This window comes from Cryptotermes secundus, unplaced genomic scaffold (genome assembly GCF_002891405.2).
Source record: "Cryptotermes secundus unplaced genomic scaffold, Csec_1.0 scaffold2174, whole genome shotgun sequence".
Taxonomy (NCBI): domain Eukaryota; kingdom Metazoa; phylum Arthropoda; class Insecta; order Blattodea; family Kalotermitidae; genus Cryptotermes; species Cryptotermes secundus.
The window spans coordinates 14,954-32,905 of record NW_019721035.1 but is presented as its reverse complement, the minus strand read 5'-3'; the positions used below and the strand labels follow the sequence as shown (position 1 = coordinate 32,905).

Sequence of the window (17,952 nt, the reverse complement as noted above, 5' to 3'; positions counted from 1 at the left end):
ATCACTATGTCACATGTTGAACAAAGTCCACAACTCTATTTAAAACTATTATAGATTTTAAACCAAAGTCAGGGCTGTCAAAAGTAATGCATTATGCACATAAAAACTGTAAATACTGTCAGGAAGTGAACGGAGAAGTTCATGGAGGTAGGCCTAGGCCCACTGGGGCTGTAGTGCCAAGGGGAAGGAAGTAGTTTCATTACAATATTAGCACATTCCATTATGAACCTTCAAAAATGTTGTAATGTATGATACTTTTTGAAATATGGGTGTACACAGAGGCCACTATTGCATTTGGCACACATGTACCGGCTCTCACGTCTTCTTCTCTCTCCAGTTGTGGTGTTTGAACACACATGACAATGCCTGTTAGGATACTTTTTCTTTGGTGTTGGTGGTACAGGAGATGGAAAATGTTCTCTAAGTCTGAGTGGTTGGTCACCATCTGAAGGACGTCCTCTTTTACTTGTTTGTCTAGGGATATGGTAGTTTTTGGATGATCTGTCAGAGTAGTTGAAGCTGGAAATCTGCTAGAGATATGTTCTTGCCGGTTTTTACATTGAAAAGTGCATGTGAATTCAAGATGGTGATGTCCAAGAGGTGCAGAAAAAATTTCTATAAGATTTCAGCGATTTTCTTACACTTTCGATAGAGGTGATCATCGTGTCTGTCCTGTCAACTGCTCCCATATTTTTGTTATAATCATTGACACAGTGTGGTTTCTCTGTTTGTTGTTTCGTGTGTCCATCCTGTTTCCTTGTCTGTCTCATTGTATCTGAGTGTTGTGTAGTCAGCATGCAAACTTCCCTGCGGTCCATCCACCTGACAGCTGTTATCTGTTTGTCCTCTATCTAATTTTGTTTCTGAAAATTTAGGCATTCCTTTACTGTTTTTCTTGACAGTGCCACATGTGTTTGTCTTGTTGGTGGGGAGATGGTCATACAATTGTGGATTCGAGCACTAGTTATCTGTCCACAATGTATGACCTTTCTGTAAATATTTCTCCATAAGTGTCATTACAACAGCACCTGATACTCCAAATTCGCAGTCAGGTACTATATCTGTAGTTGCCAATGTGTACCCCTGGTAAATTCTACTGAACTCCTTCAAATTCTGTCATGAACTTACTTTTTACTTTATTTTATAGGTCATTAATTTGTTATTCTTTTTAGCAATCTGTTATTTACTGAAAGAATGACATTCAATAGCCAGACAAGGGATCACATCAAGCCCCTTGCATGAAGTCCCACTTGTACAGAAGATTTACATTCTCCAGAATTTCTCAACATTCAATGAAACCCCATACATACATGCTTTCCCTTTGGACATACTGGAGGAAATCACAGTTTTGATATTATTAACTTGGAATCACTGAAATTGAACATCAAAAAAGTGAAATTATCCGAGGGCTTCATTAATTAACCACCACACCATGAAGATATATGGAGGAATGGAGGTATACCTCCACCATTCTCGACCTTGGCAACAGATGGGTGTGACTGACCTATCTGAGAAGAATGACTTTGGGAAGATGGGCCAAAATTTTGAGTCTTACTCATTTCACCATCTAAACAGCATGACCAACAGTGTATGGTGTCAATTTATGTAGAAGAATGATTACTGCGTCTCAAGAAAGACCTCATCCTCACAGGAACGTTAAACCACCAACGGATGGTACCGTAGACAAGGCTCGCTCTTCTGTAAACTATTCACATGTATCGCTTATTTACTGCTGCAGCCTGAGCTGGTTACAGATACCAGATTAAAAATACAAATTACTTAATAACATATTTTAACTTCCCATATTTAGAGTGTTATATATATATAGTTATATATAATATAATTGTGGAAACTTCCTTACGAATTAAGCAACAATCACTTGTCTAATACTGTTATATAAAAACATATAGGGAGCACAGAAGTGTTAGGAGGCTGTTCTAATCGCCATTATGTATAACAGCATAAAGGTAAACTTTTCTACAATAACGGATACTGTTTTAGGATTCAAATAAGGTGGTTGGTGTCTGCTAGTCATGCAGAAGTAGGAATTGTAACGTGTGGATTGAAACTTATCATTAATACATATATATAGTCATACGCCTGGCTTCACGACACTCGCCCACTGGCATGTTCAAGCCCTAGGTTAGTTGTAGGTTTTATTTATTTTTTTTTCAGTTGCTTCTGGTGAGGCGAGACTGAGTCCACTTGGTACGTCGGTCACTAACTGGCCTATAGTACCAGCCCCGGATGATACGAGTAGATGATGAGTGAGGAGCAGTTGGTGGAAGGAGAATTAGCAGGGGAAACCGAAGTACTCGGAGAAAACCTGCCCCAATGTCACTTTGTCCACCACAAATCCAACATGTCCTGACCTAAGCTTGAACCCGGCGACTGATCACCTGATAAAGTTATTTGGAACTCTTAACCATTTATACCATTTAGACTTTTGAATTGAGCACGATGAAGTGACTATGAATGTGGTGTGTCGTAAAGGCTTGTGTTGCTTGTACTCAGAGCAGGAGTTCATCTTATTCCATGCTTCTCTTTTTAATCTGCAGCCACATCCCACCAGCAGGAGCCAGTATGAATAACTTGGGATCGAACACCAGAGGAACAGGCGTTTTCTTGCTGACACTGAACTGGTATTTGGAGAGAAGAGAAACCAGTCCCACCTTGGTTTGCATCAATCCGAACCGCATCCCTGGAACCGATATTTATGCACTGGTTAATTAGTCATAAACAAAAGTTCGCCTACATGAGGTATGCTAAATATAGTTAAAACAGTTCATATGAACTTTATCATTATGTTTAGAAATTACTCATCAGACGAAAACTGGCAGACAGGTTACAGTCCTGATTTTGTTAAAAGCCGTGCCCTGTACACGAAATAATTTTCAATATGGCATGTATTTAATGAAATCATTTTAATTTTTTTATCAGAGTGACTTCCAAACTTTAGGAATATATAAAAAATACTGAATATCAGAATAAGGGATAAAAATGAAATTTTTATGGTGTTTGTATCCTAACGTTATGTACATATGTATTTACAGTAACGAATAACAAACATAAATACGCAAAGCGAATAATTTTTATGGTGTGCGTTCTCTATTTAAGTGTACCTTTCCACCATTCTTGCGCCTTATGTGGACACAGATGAATATGAAAAATATTACCAGGGCATAAGAATGGATATATATATATATATATAAAATACGTATTACAGGTAAGAACATGTACTTCAGCTCTAACGTGAATTAGGTGTGTACGTTAAGGTCACTGGGAAAATTACCAGCATATCCTTAGGAAAATTTGTTGGCACACATATAAAGCAATGATACACAATTCATTACGCATAAACTGAAACGCTTCTGTTAACATTCATTTGTAATGAAGTATTTTCCTCTGGATGAGTGTCAGACGTAAGTCAATTTGGAGCAAAAGAATTCGTAATTCAAAAGAGAAGTTACAAGCCAAGAAAGAGCATCAGGATGCTTATACACGTATATAATGTATATATATATAAGTTATTACAGGTAGAGTCAGGTATTTCAAATATAACGAGAGTTAGTGAGTTAGTTAATTAAGGAGGGTGGGTTTCCCCATGCACCGCGACCAGTTTGATCTATTGTGCTTCCCTCTATGATATTCTACCAGTCTCTTTACCCTACCGATAAATGGTGCGTACCATCAGTCCCGCCGAGGAAGCGAGTTCGGCCACATGCGTAGCGGTGTCTATAATTATAGACACCGCTACGCATGTGGCCGAACTCGCTTCCTCGGCGGGACTGATGGTACGCACCATTTATCGGTAGGGTAAAGAGACTGGTAGAATATCATAGAGGGAAGCACAATAGATCAAACTGNGATCTGTTTCCGTCCTCAGGCGAGGGAAAACACCTATTCTGTTGGGTCCCTTAGAAAGTGATTGAGGCTAGCTCTTTCTAAGGGACCAAACCGAATAGGTGTTTTCCCTAACCTGAGGACGGAAACAGATCCAGTTTCCGAAACGTCGTGTTTTTCTTATTTATCTTAAAACCAGGACGCTGGATAAAGACCGAAAACCCAATATCTCTGTATAACGAGAGTTAGCCATGCATGTAAATGTTACTAGGAAAATTAAGCATATTCTTCGGAAAACATCCTAAGAATAAATATCTTTTGGAGCGAACTGAAAGCTAAAGATCAATGAAAATGACAGTCGTCCGTTCGGAAATAAAAATACCGAATAAATGAACTCAGTAATCAGTTACTTTTTCTGGAATAACAATATCGTTCCTAAATGAAGGAAAGTCACTGGAATCAGCATTGGAAATGTAGAGACTAACATTCTGACGCAACAGGCTAAGAGCCAAATAAGAAGAGATGATGTTAATCATCTAATAAGATCCTTGTACATTCAATAACACTTTTATCAAATACTTGCTGATGGGTGGAACTTACCTATACAAATTCTGGGCCCCTCTCCGAAAGGAAGGTAGACATAATGGTGTCTCTTCTGCTTCTCTTCCTCACTGAACCGTTCGGGGTCAAACCTGTGAGGTTCGGGGTAATATTTAGGGTCGTGGTGAAGACCAATCACGGGTATGAGAACCCGCATTCGGGTGTCCAGAACAATGTCTGTTCCCGGAATTTTGTATGGCTTCGAACACTCCCGCATTAGCCCTGAAATCGGCGGATATTTTCGGAGAGTTTCTGAAACAGAAGCGTTTGTTTTATCTGAGACACGTGTTCGGGAACTTATATAGTTTGTATTATATAACGTTTTATATAATTTTATGACATGATTTTTCATGGGGCTATACTGTCACCTAAATACACTTCTTAATGGCATTAAAAGTATTCTGTGAATTCAATTTTCAGGGTCTTTTCATGCAATACAATGTTGTCTGTAAACAGAATGAAAATTTTGATTATTAGCTGAGTGATTTTTTTATACACAGATTCAAACCTTAGGGCCACGTGATTTTGTACATCTACTTTATGAAATTAGTGTTACACAACATGGCGAATTAGGGCAAACAATACGATAAATTTCACAGGTTTCATAAGTATTGTCCCATTTAGCCGCAGAAGACAGCTGAAGCCTGGAAGTGACTATCGCAGGAGAAGCAATCCGGACAATTAAATTGTGAACTGTGCAAGTCTGAGAGCGAATGTGCAATGAATTCGCTATATCCAAGACCGGTGCGAAGTTACTTGTCACGTTACACAGCCAACACGTGACAACTGGTGTTAGAATTGGTTACGAACTTAAACACGCCACAATTTAGAACAAATAATTGAGTTTACGAGTGCATTAAACTGCCGCATTATGGAGATGGATCAAATAATGAAACTCCTGCTGGTCATGCGAGAGGAAATGAGAGCTGGCCAAGTACAACTGCTAGAAGACATGAAAGCCTGACGAGGAGAGATGGCTGCCATGCGAGAAAAGACTGACGCCAGCCACAAGGAGATGGTGGCCGAAATCAAACAGAAGACAAAGGGACGATGGTTTGCCGAGAAACGACGGAGGCGCGTCTAGAAGAAAAAGAGCTGACCTCATTGGACAGGAATCCTGATGCGGCAGAGCATCAAGAAGTCCCCAAGGAAGATGCCCTTGTGAAAGCGGTCAAATGACGGAAGTAGTGGCAAAGGGGGGCAAGAAGCAAGCTGCAGGGCGACATGGAGAGCCTAAGGAACTGACCCGAGGAGATTGTGGACCTCCAAGGATAATGGCTGCTGCCTGCAGGAGGGCGTCCCGTCGCGCAACAGTGGCACGACGCAGGAGAGATGCTTTCAAGAAATAACAGACACAAAATCAGGATGGGTGCCGGAAGAAACTTGTCGCCGCCCTCTGAAGGATGACCTGCCGTGCAGGAGTGGCACGGTGCATGGGTCACATCAACGGGAAGAACCAGACTAGGAACAGCGCTGCAAGAGGTGCCCTCAGAGGGCAGAGACGTCAGGTGGAACCGGAGGACAGCACTGGAGTGAAGGATCAACACACAAGACGGCGGCTGCATCTTGCGAACGAGAGAACAGCCAGCCGAACCCTCAGGACGACACTAGGTCTGGATATCAGGAAACGAGCAGTAGAGATTTCCAGTGGATCACAGAAAATCAAGGACTGGCCACTATTGAGGGGTCGACCTCATCCAAAACGAAAGATAAACAGGGAACAGAGGAGGAGCCGGTAACGTAGAAGCACCGACCTCCACAGCGAGACTAAATGAATGAGAGAGAGAAAATGTTTGATGACTGTAATACAACTGGACCTCCTGGCACGTTAGCAGGAAACCGCTCCAGACGAGCTGGTCTTAACGAAGGAGCGGACGTATTGGTTGGAGAACGGACAAACGGAAGGAAAGAAACACCATGACATAGAAAAAAAACGATGAAAGCACAGCCCTTGCAACAAAAGGAACGGGGATGCACCGTTGGGCTATTCGGGACGAACAGCCTTAAGGAGGGTGCAATGTCGCGTATTGGCTCTATGCAGGAACTGATGAGCCACAGAGGCCTCGGGGCACGCGTGCAACGGGAGAGTTGTGGATTGTATCGGCTCGTTGCTAGGCGACAACTCCGTGAACGCTTGGCTAGCCCAACAGGAAGTGCTAGTGACGTCACATATCCCCACTAATCCCGTAACTACGCAACGCTCGGTAAACACCCCACTCCGCTAGGCTGTGACGTCACGCAACAGTGACAACTATCACGTAACTGGTTTCTATAGAGTTCGTTGCTGGGCAATAGGCTGATTTCTGTGTGGTCAGTGCAGAAGCTACATTACGAGAGTATTCGTCAGGGTTGAGCCGTCAGCGGCAGACACCTACCTCCTAAAATTGCAGCGCATGCCAAACAAGGTTTTGCGCACCACTGGAAATTTTCCAAGGTGCACATCAGTGCGCCACTTGCACACGGCTTTCAACTTTCCGTATGTATACGATTATATAACGAAATTGTGCAGACGACAAGATGGAGTCATACAAATTCATGATAATGAACGCGTTCCCGGTATAGGACAAGGTGTAGCCAGACACTAAATATAAGAGGTTTAAACTTGGCGGTGGTCAAGCTTATGACCGTTCAAATGACTAAGTTTTCATTGTAGCATAAGATCTGTAAGTTAGGCACGATCTGCTCTGTAAAGCCTGTAATGACAGAGGACTTGTGTGTAAAGCAAAAGGAAGAGTTTTCGATAACATATAATATGTGCGAAATATACACTGAGTGTATTCATGAGAGACAGACCCATCTTCTCGTCAGAGAGGATGTTACATAAGGATTATTTCCGCAAGAGTTCAATTGGGAAAAAATCTCTGGTCGTGTTCCTCAAGGAGCCTGACGCCAAGACGAACTGATTGGCAGTAAATCGCCAGTCGTAAAGTAACTCTGACTCTGACTGTTGAACCGTGAGAGACAGTAATAATGGTCGCGAGTCCCAAGGGACTCGGACGGGAGGAAGACTGCGCTGGCAAGGGCCAGCAGCATATACAAAAGACAGACCCGTTCTTTGTTATAAATGGCACCCCACAGAGAAAACAGTAATAAATATCTGGTCATGAGCTCCAGATAGGGCTCGACACCAAGACTTACTGACTTTGACTTTGACTTGTTGAGCTGTCCAGGTGAGTATTCATCAGTGTCGAGCCAGTGGCAACCCGTGTGGAAGCGGGGTCGAATGCCTCCACCGTGACCCTGCAAGTCGTAGAAGGCGACGAAAAGGAAGCTTCAAATCTGAGACAGTAAAATAAGGTCGCGGGTCCCAAGGGACGCGGACCCGAGAAAGATTGCGCTGGCAAATGCCAGCTGCATATACAAAAGACAGAGACCCGTCTTCTCGTCAGAGAGGGCTCCCAACAGAAACAAGACCGTAATTGTCAAACGGTAATAATAAATATCTGGTCATGATTACTCACTGACTGGACTGACTGACCGTCAGTCGCAACGTGACTTTGAATTGTTGAGCCGTATAGTACTATCGACTATGACTGACAAATGACAGACCCGACCTCTCGTCAGAGAGCCCCCCCCCCTTGGACAGGACAGTAACTTTCATTTAAAAAGTAACATCTGTTCATGAGCCCCAGCCGGGGATCGACACCAAGACATACAGACAGACTGACCGTCAGTCGTCATGTGACTTTGACTTGTTGAACCGTAGACACCCATCTAATGAATTGCAGCGCCTGCAAAACAAGGTTCTCCGCACCATTGACAATTTTCCAAGCCACACACCGGTCCGCGATTTACGCATGGCTTTCAAAATTCCGTACGTATAAGATTATATAACAAAATTATGAAGGCAAGAAGCAGACGTCACACAAAATCACGATAATGAAAATGTTCGCAACATCGGACAAGGCGAAGCCCGCCACAGAAAGTATAAAGGCTTAAACTTGGAGGTGGTCAGTCATAAGACCGTTCAAGTGACTAGACTGTCGTGGTAGCGATTACTACTAGAAATAGGGCATAATCTGCTGTACTGAGCCTGGACTGACAGAGGCCTTGTATATATTGTACACAGAAGTAGGAAGTAGGATTAAATTTGTAAATATATATATAAATACAGACAATGGACTTACTAATACAGGCTATGACTGACATTATGACAGAGCCGACCTCTCGTCACAGAGGGCGCCCAAAATGGACAGGACAGTAACTTTCATATAAGAAGAAACCTCTGATCATGAGCCCCAGCTGGCAGAATGATCGAACGTCAGTCGCAATGTGACTTTGACTTATGTCGTGTGGTGGCGGGGTCGAATACCTCCACCGTGACCATGCGAGTCGTAGGAGGCGACGAAAAGGGAAGTATCAGATCTGAGACAGTAAAATATGGTCGCGAGTCCGAAGGGACTTGGACCCGAGGAAGACTGTGCTGACCAGGCCCAGTAGCACATACAAAAAGCAGACCAGCCTTCTTGTCAGAGAGAGGGCTCCACAAAACTAAGAACGTAACTGTCAAACAGTAATAAACATCCTGTTATGAGCCTAAGATGGGACTCCATACCAAGACTTACTTACTGACTGACTGACTGACCGACCGTCCGTCGCAATATGACTTTAACGTTGACTTTGTTGAACCAATATGAATTGTTGAGCTGTATCAAGTGAATGGATTAAAGAAAGTTGAAGCCTGGAAGTGACTACAGCAGGAGAAGTAATTGGGATACTGAAGTTGTGAGTTATGTAACTGCGGATAAAGGTGTGCAATAAATTCGCTAGATCCAAGACCGGCGTGAAGTTATTTGTCGTGTCACACAACAGAAACACGTGACAACTGGTGGGCATGGGTTCGAATTCCACTTCTGACACCAGTTGTCACGTGTTTCTGTGTATGTGACGCGACAAATAACTTCACGCCGGCCTTGGATCTAGCGAATTTATTGCACACCTTTATCCGCAGTTACATAACTCACAACTTCAGTATCCCAATTACTTCTCCTGCTGTAGTAACTTCCAGGCTTCAACTGTCTTGATTCCTTTTCGCTCGATACAACTCAACAACTCATATTGGCTTAACAGGTGGAAGTCAAAGTCACATTGCGACTGACGGTCAGTCAATAAGTCTTGGTGTCATTAATTATTACCGTTTGATAGTTACGGTCTTGTGGGGAGCCCTGTCTGACGAGAGGACGGGTCTGTCTCTTACATATGCTGATGGCCTTTGTCAGCGCGGTCTTTCTCGGGTCCGAGTCCCTTGGGACTCGCGACCATATTTTACTGTCTCAGATATGAGACTCCCCTTTTCGTCGCCTCCTATGACTCGTGTGGTCACGGTGGAGGTATTTGACCCCGCCTCCACACGGGGGACTGGCTCAACACTGACGAATACTCTCGTTATGTAGCTTCCCCACTGACCACACAGAAAAAAGCCTATTGCCCACCAGCGCACTCAATAGAAACCAGTTAAGTGATAGTTGTCACTGTTGCGTTAGGTCACAGCCTAGCGGGATTGGGTGTTTACCGAGCGTTGCGTAGTTACGGGATGAGTGGGGATATGTGACGTCACTCGCCCTTCTGTTGCGCTATCCAAGAGTTCACGGAGTTGTCGTCTAGAAACGTGCCGATGCAATCAGCAACCCTCCCGTTGCGCGCGTCAGCATAGGCCTCTGTGGCTCAACAGTTACTGCATAGAGTCAATAGGTCATAGTATGTTTCCAACGATTTCTTTTCACTGTCATCATGGCGACTTTAGCTGTTGAATGAATAAACAGTCATTTCTGTAGGTACTTCTGCTCTCTAACAAGTTCAGGTGATTGGGGGGAGAGGGGGGCGCTTACAAAATTACATATTCATATAGTTTACAACCATTAACAATTTTAAATACTTTTGGAATTTTCGATAGAGATTGATTACATAAATAGCCGATTAATGAGTTTCAGTCTTATTCAGCAGACGAACAGTACATTCGTTGACAGGTCTACTTGCAAAGGTCAGATGTCGCTGTTTTGATTATGCAAACTGCTTCCCATGCCGACTGGATTTTTACGGAGTAAAGAACCTTCTGCCCTATATCCGTTAAACAGTAGGCTGAACGCGGTGATGCAGAGAACAATTTCAACTACCATCTCGGGGCTCGGTTCCTAGTAGTACAGTCCGTGGACATCACTTCAGTGTGGGAAAGGGCGACGCTTGTAAAACTAACTTAGAATACAGCACACAGACAAGAGTAGGAGAGAATGTCGTGCCGTTTGTCCTACCTGATACAACTTTGTCCAAGTAGCTCATCTCCTGGATGGCTTCGTATGATAGTTTCCCGTCGTGTTTCTCCAGCACCATGTCGATCTCTGTGCGCAGGCGCTCCTGTATGTCTGGGTTTACTGACAGCTCGTACAGGCAAAACGTCATGGTAGTCGAGGATGTCTCAAAACCCGCAAGGAAGAAGACAAAAGCTTGGGCAGCCAGGGAGTTCATTGACAGACCTGTAGAGTGGTACATACTTGTACACTTCATAAACTAACTAATCAAGAAACCGACTAAACCAGCTAACTGAGACATTATTGGAATATTAAAGCTGTCCAGTATAACAAACTTAACAGAAGAGATAAAATGACATGTATACACTTATATGTTTCGGTGTGAAATGAATGTTGGAGACATGGAACGGACGTGTTAAGGATTGGATGCATCCGGCTCTTTTGACCACGGTAATGGGACTTCGGGCTCAATAAAATTTTGGGATTTTTTTTTTGTTTCTGCCCAACTCTTGGCTTCTCAGGAAGAATTCGGCTCCATGGAGTTCGGTAAAATTAACCACTGCCGGGCAACCAAAATTAGGAGTTTGCTAACGACAGGAGCAGTAATTGAACCAATTAAAGTAAGCATGTTTCTGAGAATTCAGTTATATTCCCAAAATCTTGCAGAAAATTGCATTGTAAATGCGTCTTTCCTGCTATGTAGCCATTCTCTATATGCCGGTGACAAGTTTATATGAAATAAACAACTAGAAAATCTGTGCTCAAGGCGTCATTGCACCGTTTTATGTTACCATATTAATTAAATGAACACAGTGAACTTAGTAAAATAACTAACCGAACTAAGTAGTTAGTTAGTTATTAGAGAGGTCGGGTTTCCCCATGCACTTAGACCTGTAGTGGTCCATTGTGCTTCCCTCTGTGATTTCTACCAGCGTCTATATCCTGCCGGTACTGGTGCTTACCATCAGTCCCGCCCAGCCAGCGAGACCGGCTCTACTGGCTGAGTACCGAACTAAGTATGACAGTTATAAACTGAATAACAGAATTAAAATAGCAGAACTAACAGGACTTCGGAACTAAGTAAGTAAGTGTTACAGTGTATTCCTTGGCCACGCAACAATATTCAACTTGTCAATAAATACACTGTAATCAAGTTTGAAGCTGTATAATTGTGTTTGTTGTGTCTAACTAAATAATGAGCCAATTCAGTCCTCTTCACACCCTCGAAATGTATCTGTTTTTATTAGTTTCATTATACCTCGCAACCACGCATCAGTAGAAAGTTTCTTTCTCATCTTGATTTCGTTCGTAATAAAAGTAGCCCTTACTTAAGAAAAGTATTTGAAGCATATGTAGAAGGACCGACAAAAGTGAATTACGTTCTATCGTTTTGAGAGACAGATAAATTAAAAAATTCAGCATTAGTCCAGTGTCATGAAAGTTGATGCACATAGAAGCTAAATTTATCTAAGGGAAACTGCCGACATGAGTGTGTACATACCATCCGCTGTTTCACCAATTCCACTGAATTCTTCGTCACTTCGGTCCTCAGCTCCCTGTTCGGAGTCCAAGCTGCCCTTCTGCTTAAGCTGTATCAACAGTTGCATGAAATCATTGCGCTTCACGTTATTCATTTCGCGATATTCAACTGTTTCCTGCACCATTTTGCGGAAATATTTGGAAACGTTTGGATCAAAAGTAGACAACTTTAGCTTATCTAACACAATTGGTGCAGTATTTGATAAAATTGCCATAATTATTTGTCTGATTGATGGTTGGAAAATTTTTCTTCCCCACTGTCTAAATTCCGCGTTTTCATTCTTCAGGCAATTGCACTCGATACCAAAAGCACAGGACGAAATTACGTCCGTGCTGAACCTACCTAAAATATCCTTGACCTCAATAACCTCTCCCCTTCCCGCAATATTTTCCAAGCATAGTTTGAGTTCGTCTCCACATTCTACAAGTCTCTGGAACATCATTTTCATCTTCCCGGATGTGAAAGTTGGGCTCAACTTGACCCTAAGGTTTCTCCATCGCTTTCCGGGTAATGAAAATAAATTCCCTGTCAGAGGTTCTACTTCTTCATTCATATAGACACCACGATCATGGAAAGTAGAGAAATCCTTAACTAGAACATCCTTAATTAGATCAGGGTCTCGGAGTAATAATAGCGGACTGTTGAGCATATAAACTCCTCCATATCTGTGCCCTTCAAGCCTTGTGTAAATGTCTCTCATGAAATATCCGAAATGTTTCCGCACTAAAGCCACCTCCCCGAAATTTCCAAATGGGAAACACGGTTCGACGTACGGTACATTACGTTTCTTCCAGTAAGAGAATGACCACTTGGAATAGGCGTAAACCACTGAGAGGACACAAGCCACCAGGATCCCCACATCCAGAAAAAGTGACTCAAACAGCAACCCCATACTTGTCAGTAAGACTCTGCTGAACGTGTAAAGGTCCGGCCTGTTGAAAAATTCATTAGAATTCAGATTAGAAAAGTCGACTGTAAAATACTTTTCAACAAAACTGAGAAATATATATACAAGTGCAAGCAAAAACTTCATACGAGATTAAGAGAGACGTTAAGGAACTCATCAAAATAAAGTAAAACAGCACGAGCTACAAACCACGATATCTATATGTATTATTTCATACACTATACATTAGGTATGTTTAACGAAGAGAATTGAGAAGGAAATGCTCCTAGAAGGCAGTTTTATTGTATTTTCCCATTTTGTTCTCCTTTCCGATATTCTAAAGTACTCAATTACCTTCTTTCCCAGAAAACGTTTATGTCGCTCTCAGATACTACCAAACATTTTTACTACTATCCATTTATCCTTTAAAACGGCTCTCGAATAAATTATACCGGAATTGCAAGATATAAATAATACAAAGCTGCATTAAAACATATACATTTAAAATTCTTATACATATTTTGTCACGTGTATGAGAGACTACAGACGCGTTTCGACTTATGGTTGGATTTAGTGAAGGCCTGTAAGCACAAGTCGTAACTACAAGTAATTATCGCTAATGTCCACACTTTACAAATCACTTGAACACACGCTAAGCTTTATGAGTGTCTACAGTTTGTGATCATGATGATGACGTAATAATCTATAGTAATAACAAAGAACATGACCGTAAAGCAATAAAATAATTTATCTTTATATACATAACTTCAGAAAACCATACGTTTATATCGTTCAGTTTATATTTCAATGTCGGAGTTGTCAGACGTGACTTGTTCCTATGACCGGAAGGGGCGTGGGAGATGATTAAGAGCTTAAGATTTGAAGCAGTGTAACATTCTACTGAGTTTTCGTCACCAAAACGGCTTAAGACTCCATGCATTGTAATGTTGGCTGCGGTGATTAGCTTTATCAACAGTATGCTGTGACTGGAAGTAAACATGAAGGAACACTCAGGAATGCACAAGGAGTAGGAGCGCCACTGGCAACAGTTTACAGTTCTCACAACTGTCGGTTCTGCTTATTACTTACAATCATTTGTATTATTTGAGCAGTAATCTTAGGTACAACACGTAACTTGTACGCACAAGATTGTCTGCTGTGTTATACGTGGGGTCCAAGAATCTGCTGTCCTGAACGTCGCACTTCCAACACGCTTTCTGACGTACTAGCACAAATGTGGCCATAATTTCCGAGCAGAAAATTATGACGTCAGTTCTCGCCATATGATTGGTTGTTGCGTCATACTGCCTTCATATGGCAACGCCTATTTCGGCGTATCTGAAGTGGTAGCCTTCAAACACACACGAGGTCATTATCGCGCAAGTCATTGTTACACAGCTTCTATCGTTGATGTTTCAAGACGGAAATTTGGTGGGCGCGCCATAGCTCAGGCAGTTAGTCTCTGGTTTCCCACCGCGTCGGACCAGGTTCGAGCCCAGTTCTGGTCATGGGGGCAGGTTTCATCCGAGTACATCGATTTCTGCTGCCAATCGTTATTCCACCAATTGCTCCACAATCACCATTATCTATCACAGGGGGTTGGCATGAGTTCAGTAAGCCAGTAGAGGCCGCCGTACCATGTGGACTCAGTCTCACCCCACTAAAAATAATAATGAGATTACAACTTCATTGTGAACTGTGTTACCGCGAGATTATCGGCTTTATAACCATTCACGTGTCCTGTACGGTTCCTGCATAATTTGAATAAAATGAACGCATGATTTGGAAATAATTTTTATCCATCATTTGATATGTGTTATGTTCAAAATCAAATACACGACTTCTTATTGAGAGGTTTACACTTAAGCAATAAAGTAAATTTCGTCTTGTTTCTACCACCAAAGTTGTGACGAGTGGTTAGTTCCCCTCTTGCATGATGAGGAAGATTCGTCTTCAAATCTCTGTCCAGAGGCTGCCTATAGTGACAATATTATAGTGATATTCGTTGTCTTCAGTACATGCAGGATATTGCTGGGATAGAAAGTTTTACTTGAAACCTGCTCAAAGTTTCTTCCTTCCACATCTTATTCAAATATCTTAACCACTTTTCATCCTTGCGTTCGACAGCTACATAACCCGAGCTACTGAAAACGCTCCTGCGTGAATTAATTAAGGATGAATAATCTAATTCCCTTAGTCATAACTCAGTGCGCCGGACGATATTGTCTAGAACGTGCAATCTCAATGTATCTCGCTTCTTGGAAGAGATAAATTTCAAACTGTTGTAATTTATCTGATGCAATTTAACACGATGGGAAGGACACGCTTGTCTGTAAAGGTGAAATGTGGAACCTTTAGGTTACACCTGCACTCCGCGCCTTTATCAGCAGCATGGCTTCTCCTCAGAGCATTTCTGTTATTTATGTATTTATTTACTGTCTTTGCTGTCTCCTAGGATTTTTAAGAATCTGTAATGAGAATGACCAGTAAGAGTACAATTGAATGTGAATTTGGGTTGAGTTTTGGGATTAACTTTTGTTGGAGTATTTACAAATGTATTTCATCTGGGAATGTTATGTATTACCGAACGAGACCGAAAATTTTTCAGGAACACTGATTTGTATGAAACCCAATTAAGAATTCTTTTCCTTTGGCGTAACAGCTCCAATTTGGGCCTTGGACTACATCCATGCAACTCTCCGTTTCATTTCGCTTTACTAGATTTTAGACATTCGGTAGGACTCCTTGGCCGGGTGATTAGCTCGTCGCAAGGCCTCTACCTGTACACAAACAGGAAAACGCACGCACACGCACACACACACACACACACAGAGAACATTCATGCTCTGATTGGGATTCGAACCCACGATCCCGGCTTCCGAGAGAGCGAAGACCGTGCATGCCTTAGCCTGCTCGGCTACCGTGACCTACCCCAATTACGCATAGAGTAGTGAAAACAGATTTACATGTTTTCTGGCACATGACCTTGGCCAGGTCAGAGGAACTTGCTGCGTTCTTCTCTATAGTTATCTACACTGTAGAATGAGTCAGCACGTTCTTCTGAATCGTAGGGACATGTCTACCAAACAAAACGGCATCACTACCTAGAAGACCTTGACCTTCACATACGTTTGAAACTCAGACTTCACAATCAGATGAAGCGTACGTGAAAACAACAAAGGATTTGTAACTATTTAAAATGTTATCATTTATCATTTTACCTATTAACACTTACACCCGTCCACCGTGTATTCTACCATGTTGTATGAGCAATGTGTAATTTCACGTAATCTAGGGCATAGCATGAAGGTCATATTTTGACGCTGAAACGTGAGGGCCTAACAAATTGCTAAATATTTTACCGGTTTAAGTTGTGGGGACGGAGCAGCAGAAAGCACTCTCCGTAGTGTTGCAGTTTCACGAACTGATTAACAGAAAGCGACCTATGAGTAATTGCGTATTTCGTTCCCTTAATTTTCTTTCGTTTATTTGATAAGTTTTCTGAAGAGTTCTCCTTTATAAAGGCCATACGAAGCCTTTGTTCTATTGTAAAATCTGTAATAAATTATAATTAAAACGAGGCGAATATTACATTGGCCTCTTTCTAAACTCACCTGTGTTGTAAGTATCACATTATAATACAAGTTGATCTACTCGGTACTGTCTGAGCTTGAATTTCGTGTATGTTATAACGCGGAGCTTAATTATTAATAGAAAGTAACACAGTTCTATGCCGGTCAAGGTAGCCGAGCGGTCTAAGGCATGCACTGTCTTCGCTCGCTCGGAAGCCGGGATCGTGGGTTCGAATCCCAGTCAGGGCATGGGTGTTTGTGTGCGTTTTTCTGTGTTTGTCTACAGGTAGAGGCCTTGCGACGAGCTGATCACGCGCCCAAGGAGTCCTACCGTATGTGTAAGATCTAGTAAACAGAAGTGAAATGGAGAGTTTCATGGAGGTAGGCCTTGGCCCAAATTGGGGCTGTAGCGCCACAGGAAAAAGGAAGAACACTGTTCGATTCGCCTCTCCCACAAGACATCTTTGGTAATAGTTATTTCTACCTGAATATTTTATGCGCCTGTCACTCTTTTCGTCTATTATTGGCTTCTATGATATGTGTTCATTTAAGAAACTTTATTCTATCGGAACGAATATTGGTTATTGCTCAGCTGATCAGTGTGATAAGAATAACATCGATATATGTTAGGGAGTACTGCTACTTTTCATGAGGTTTCGAAGTCCTCTCTCTACTCCGCAAGCACCCACACATATACATACAAAAACTCAAGCACAAAAATGAGGACCCGTTTTCGATTCTCGACACGGAGGTCGGCTGTTTTGGCTGGTGCTTTTCATGAATTTTCGAAGTCCCTATAGGCAAATAGAGCGATTAACATAAAAGGACGCAATGACCGCTTGCTAGCTCCGCTCTCCTCTTCCTTTTGTGTTATGTTATTTTTTCTAAGATATTTCATACTAACTGAAATTATGGACACCGACAATACTAAATATTTACTAAATTCCTTCTAAAAATGAGTTATATGAAATCAAAATAAAGATGTCCCTGTACCTGAGTAATTAGAAACAACGAAAGGAAGGTGTATGGGGAATTGGATGTTTAGACCCATATATTGTTGACACTGGCACTAGTTGTAGATTAATGGCGAGCTTCACACCACGCTCGCTTTACTCACGGAGAAAGAGCTCCAGGTAACCTTTGGTTAGAAGATTGGAGGACTTCAAACTGGTTGGACGACATGGAGAATAGAACAATCTCGCACCTACTGGGGCTGGAACACTGATCCCTGGGCCGTCCAGCCCGTAGCCAGTAGCCATTCGCAAT

At 42.2% G+C, this 17,952-nt stretch overlaps 1 protein-coding gene across 2 annotated transcripts; it reads right to left on the bottom strand.

The window, feature by feature from the left end:
- Positions 1 to 2,289: 2,289 nt before the first annotated feature.
- Positions 2,290 to 15,842, bottom strand: LOC111875363 (probable cytochrome P450 6a14). Of its 2 annotated transcripts, none has more exons than XM_023871562.2 (5): positions 14,204 to 15,842; positions 12,190 to 13,160; positions 10,692 to 10,913; positions 4,444 to 4,695; positions 2,290 to 2,701 (listed from the first exon to the last, which is right to left on the bottom strand). In XM_023871562.2, the coding sequence occupies exons 2-5, from the start codon at positions 13,118 to 13,120 to the stop codon at positions 2,529 to 2,531; spliced, it is 1,578 nt and encodes a 525-aa protein (XP_023727330.1). In that variant the 5' UTR covers positions 13,121 to 13,160; positions 14,204 to 15,842; the 3' UTR covers positions 2,290 to 2,528. The 2 variants fall into 2 exon arrangements, with proteins under 2 accessions (XP_023727330.1, XP_023727329.1); XM_023871561.2 differs by having other exon boundaries at positions 14,250 to 15,842.
- Positions 15,843 to 17,952: the final 2,110 nt, after the last annotated feature.

Coding starts and splice junctions, on each gene's coding strand:
- LOC111875363 (XM_023871562.2), bottom strand. CDS start 13,120: ATGGGGTTGCTGTTTGAGTCACTTTTTCTGGATGTGGGGATCCTGGTG. Junction 4,696..10,691: donor CTTGGACAAAGTTGTATCAG/GTAGGACAAACG, acceptor CTTCTGTTTCAG/AAACTCTCCGAAAATATCCG. Junction 2,702..4,443: donor GGGGCCCAGAATTTGTATAG/GTAAGTTCCACC, acceptor TATCGGTTCCAG/GGATGCGGTTCGGATTGATG.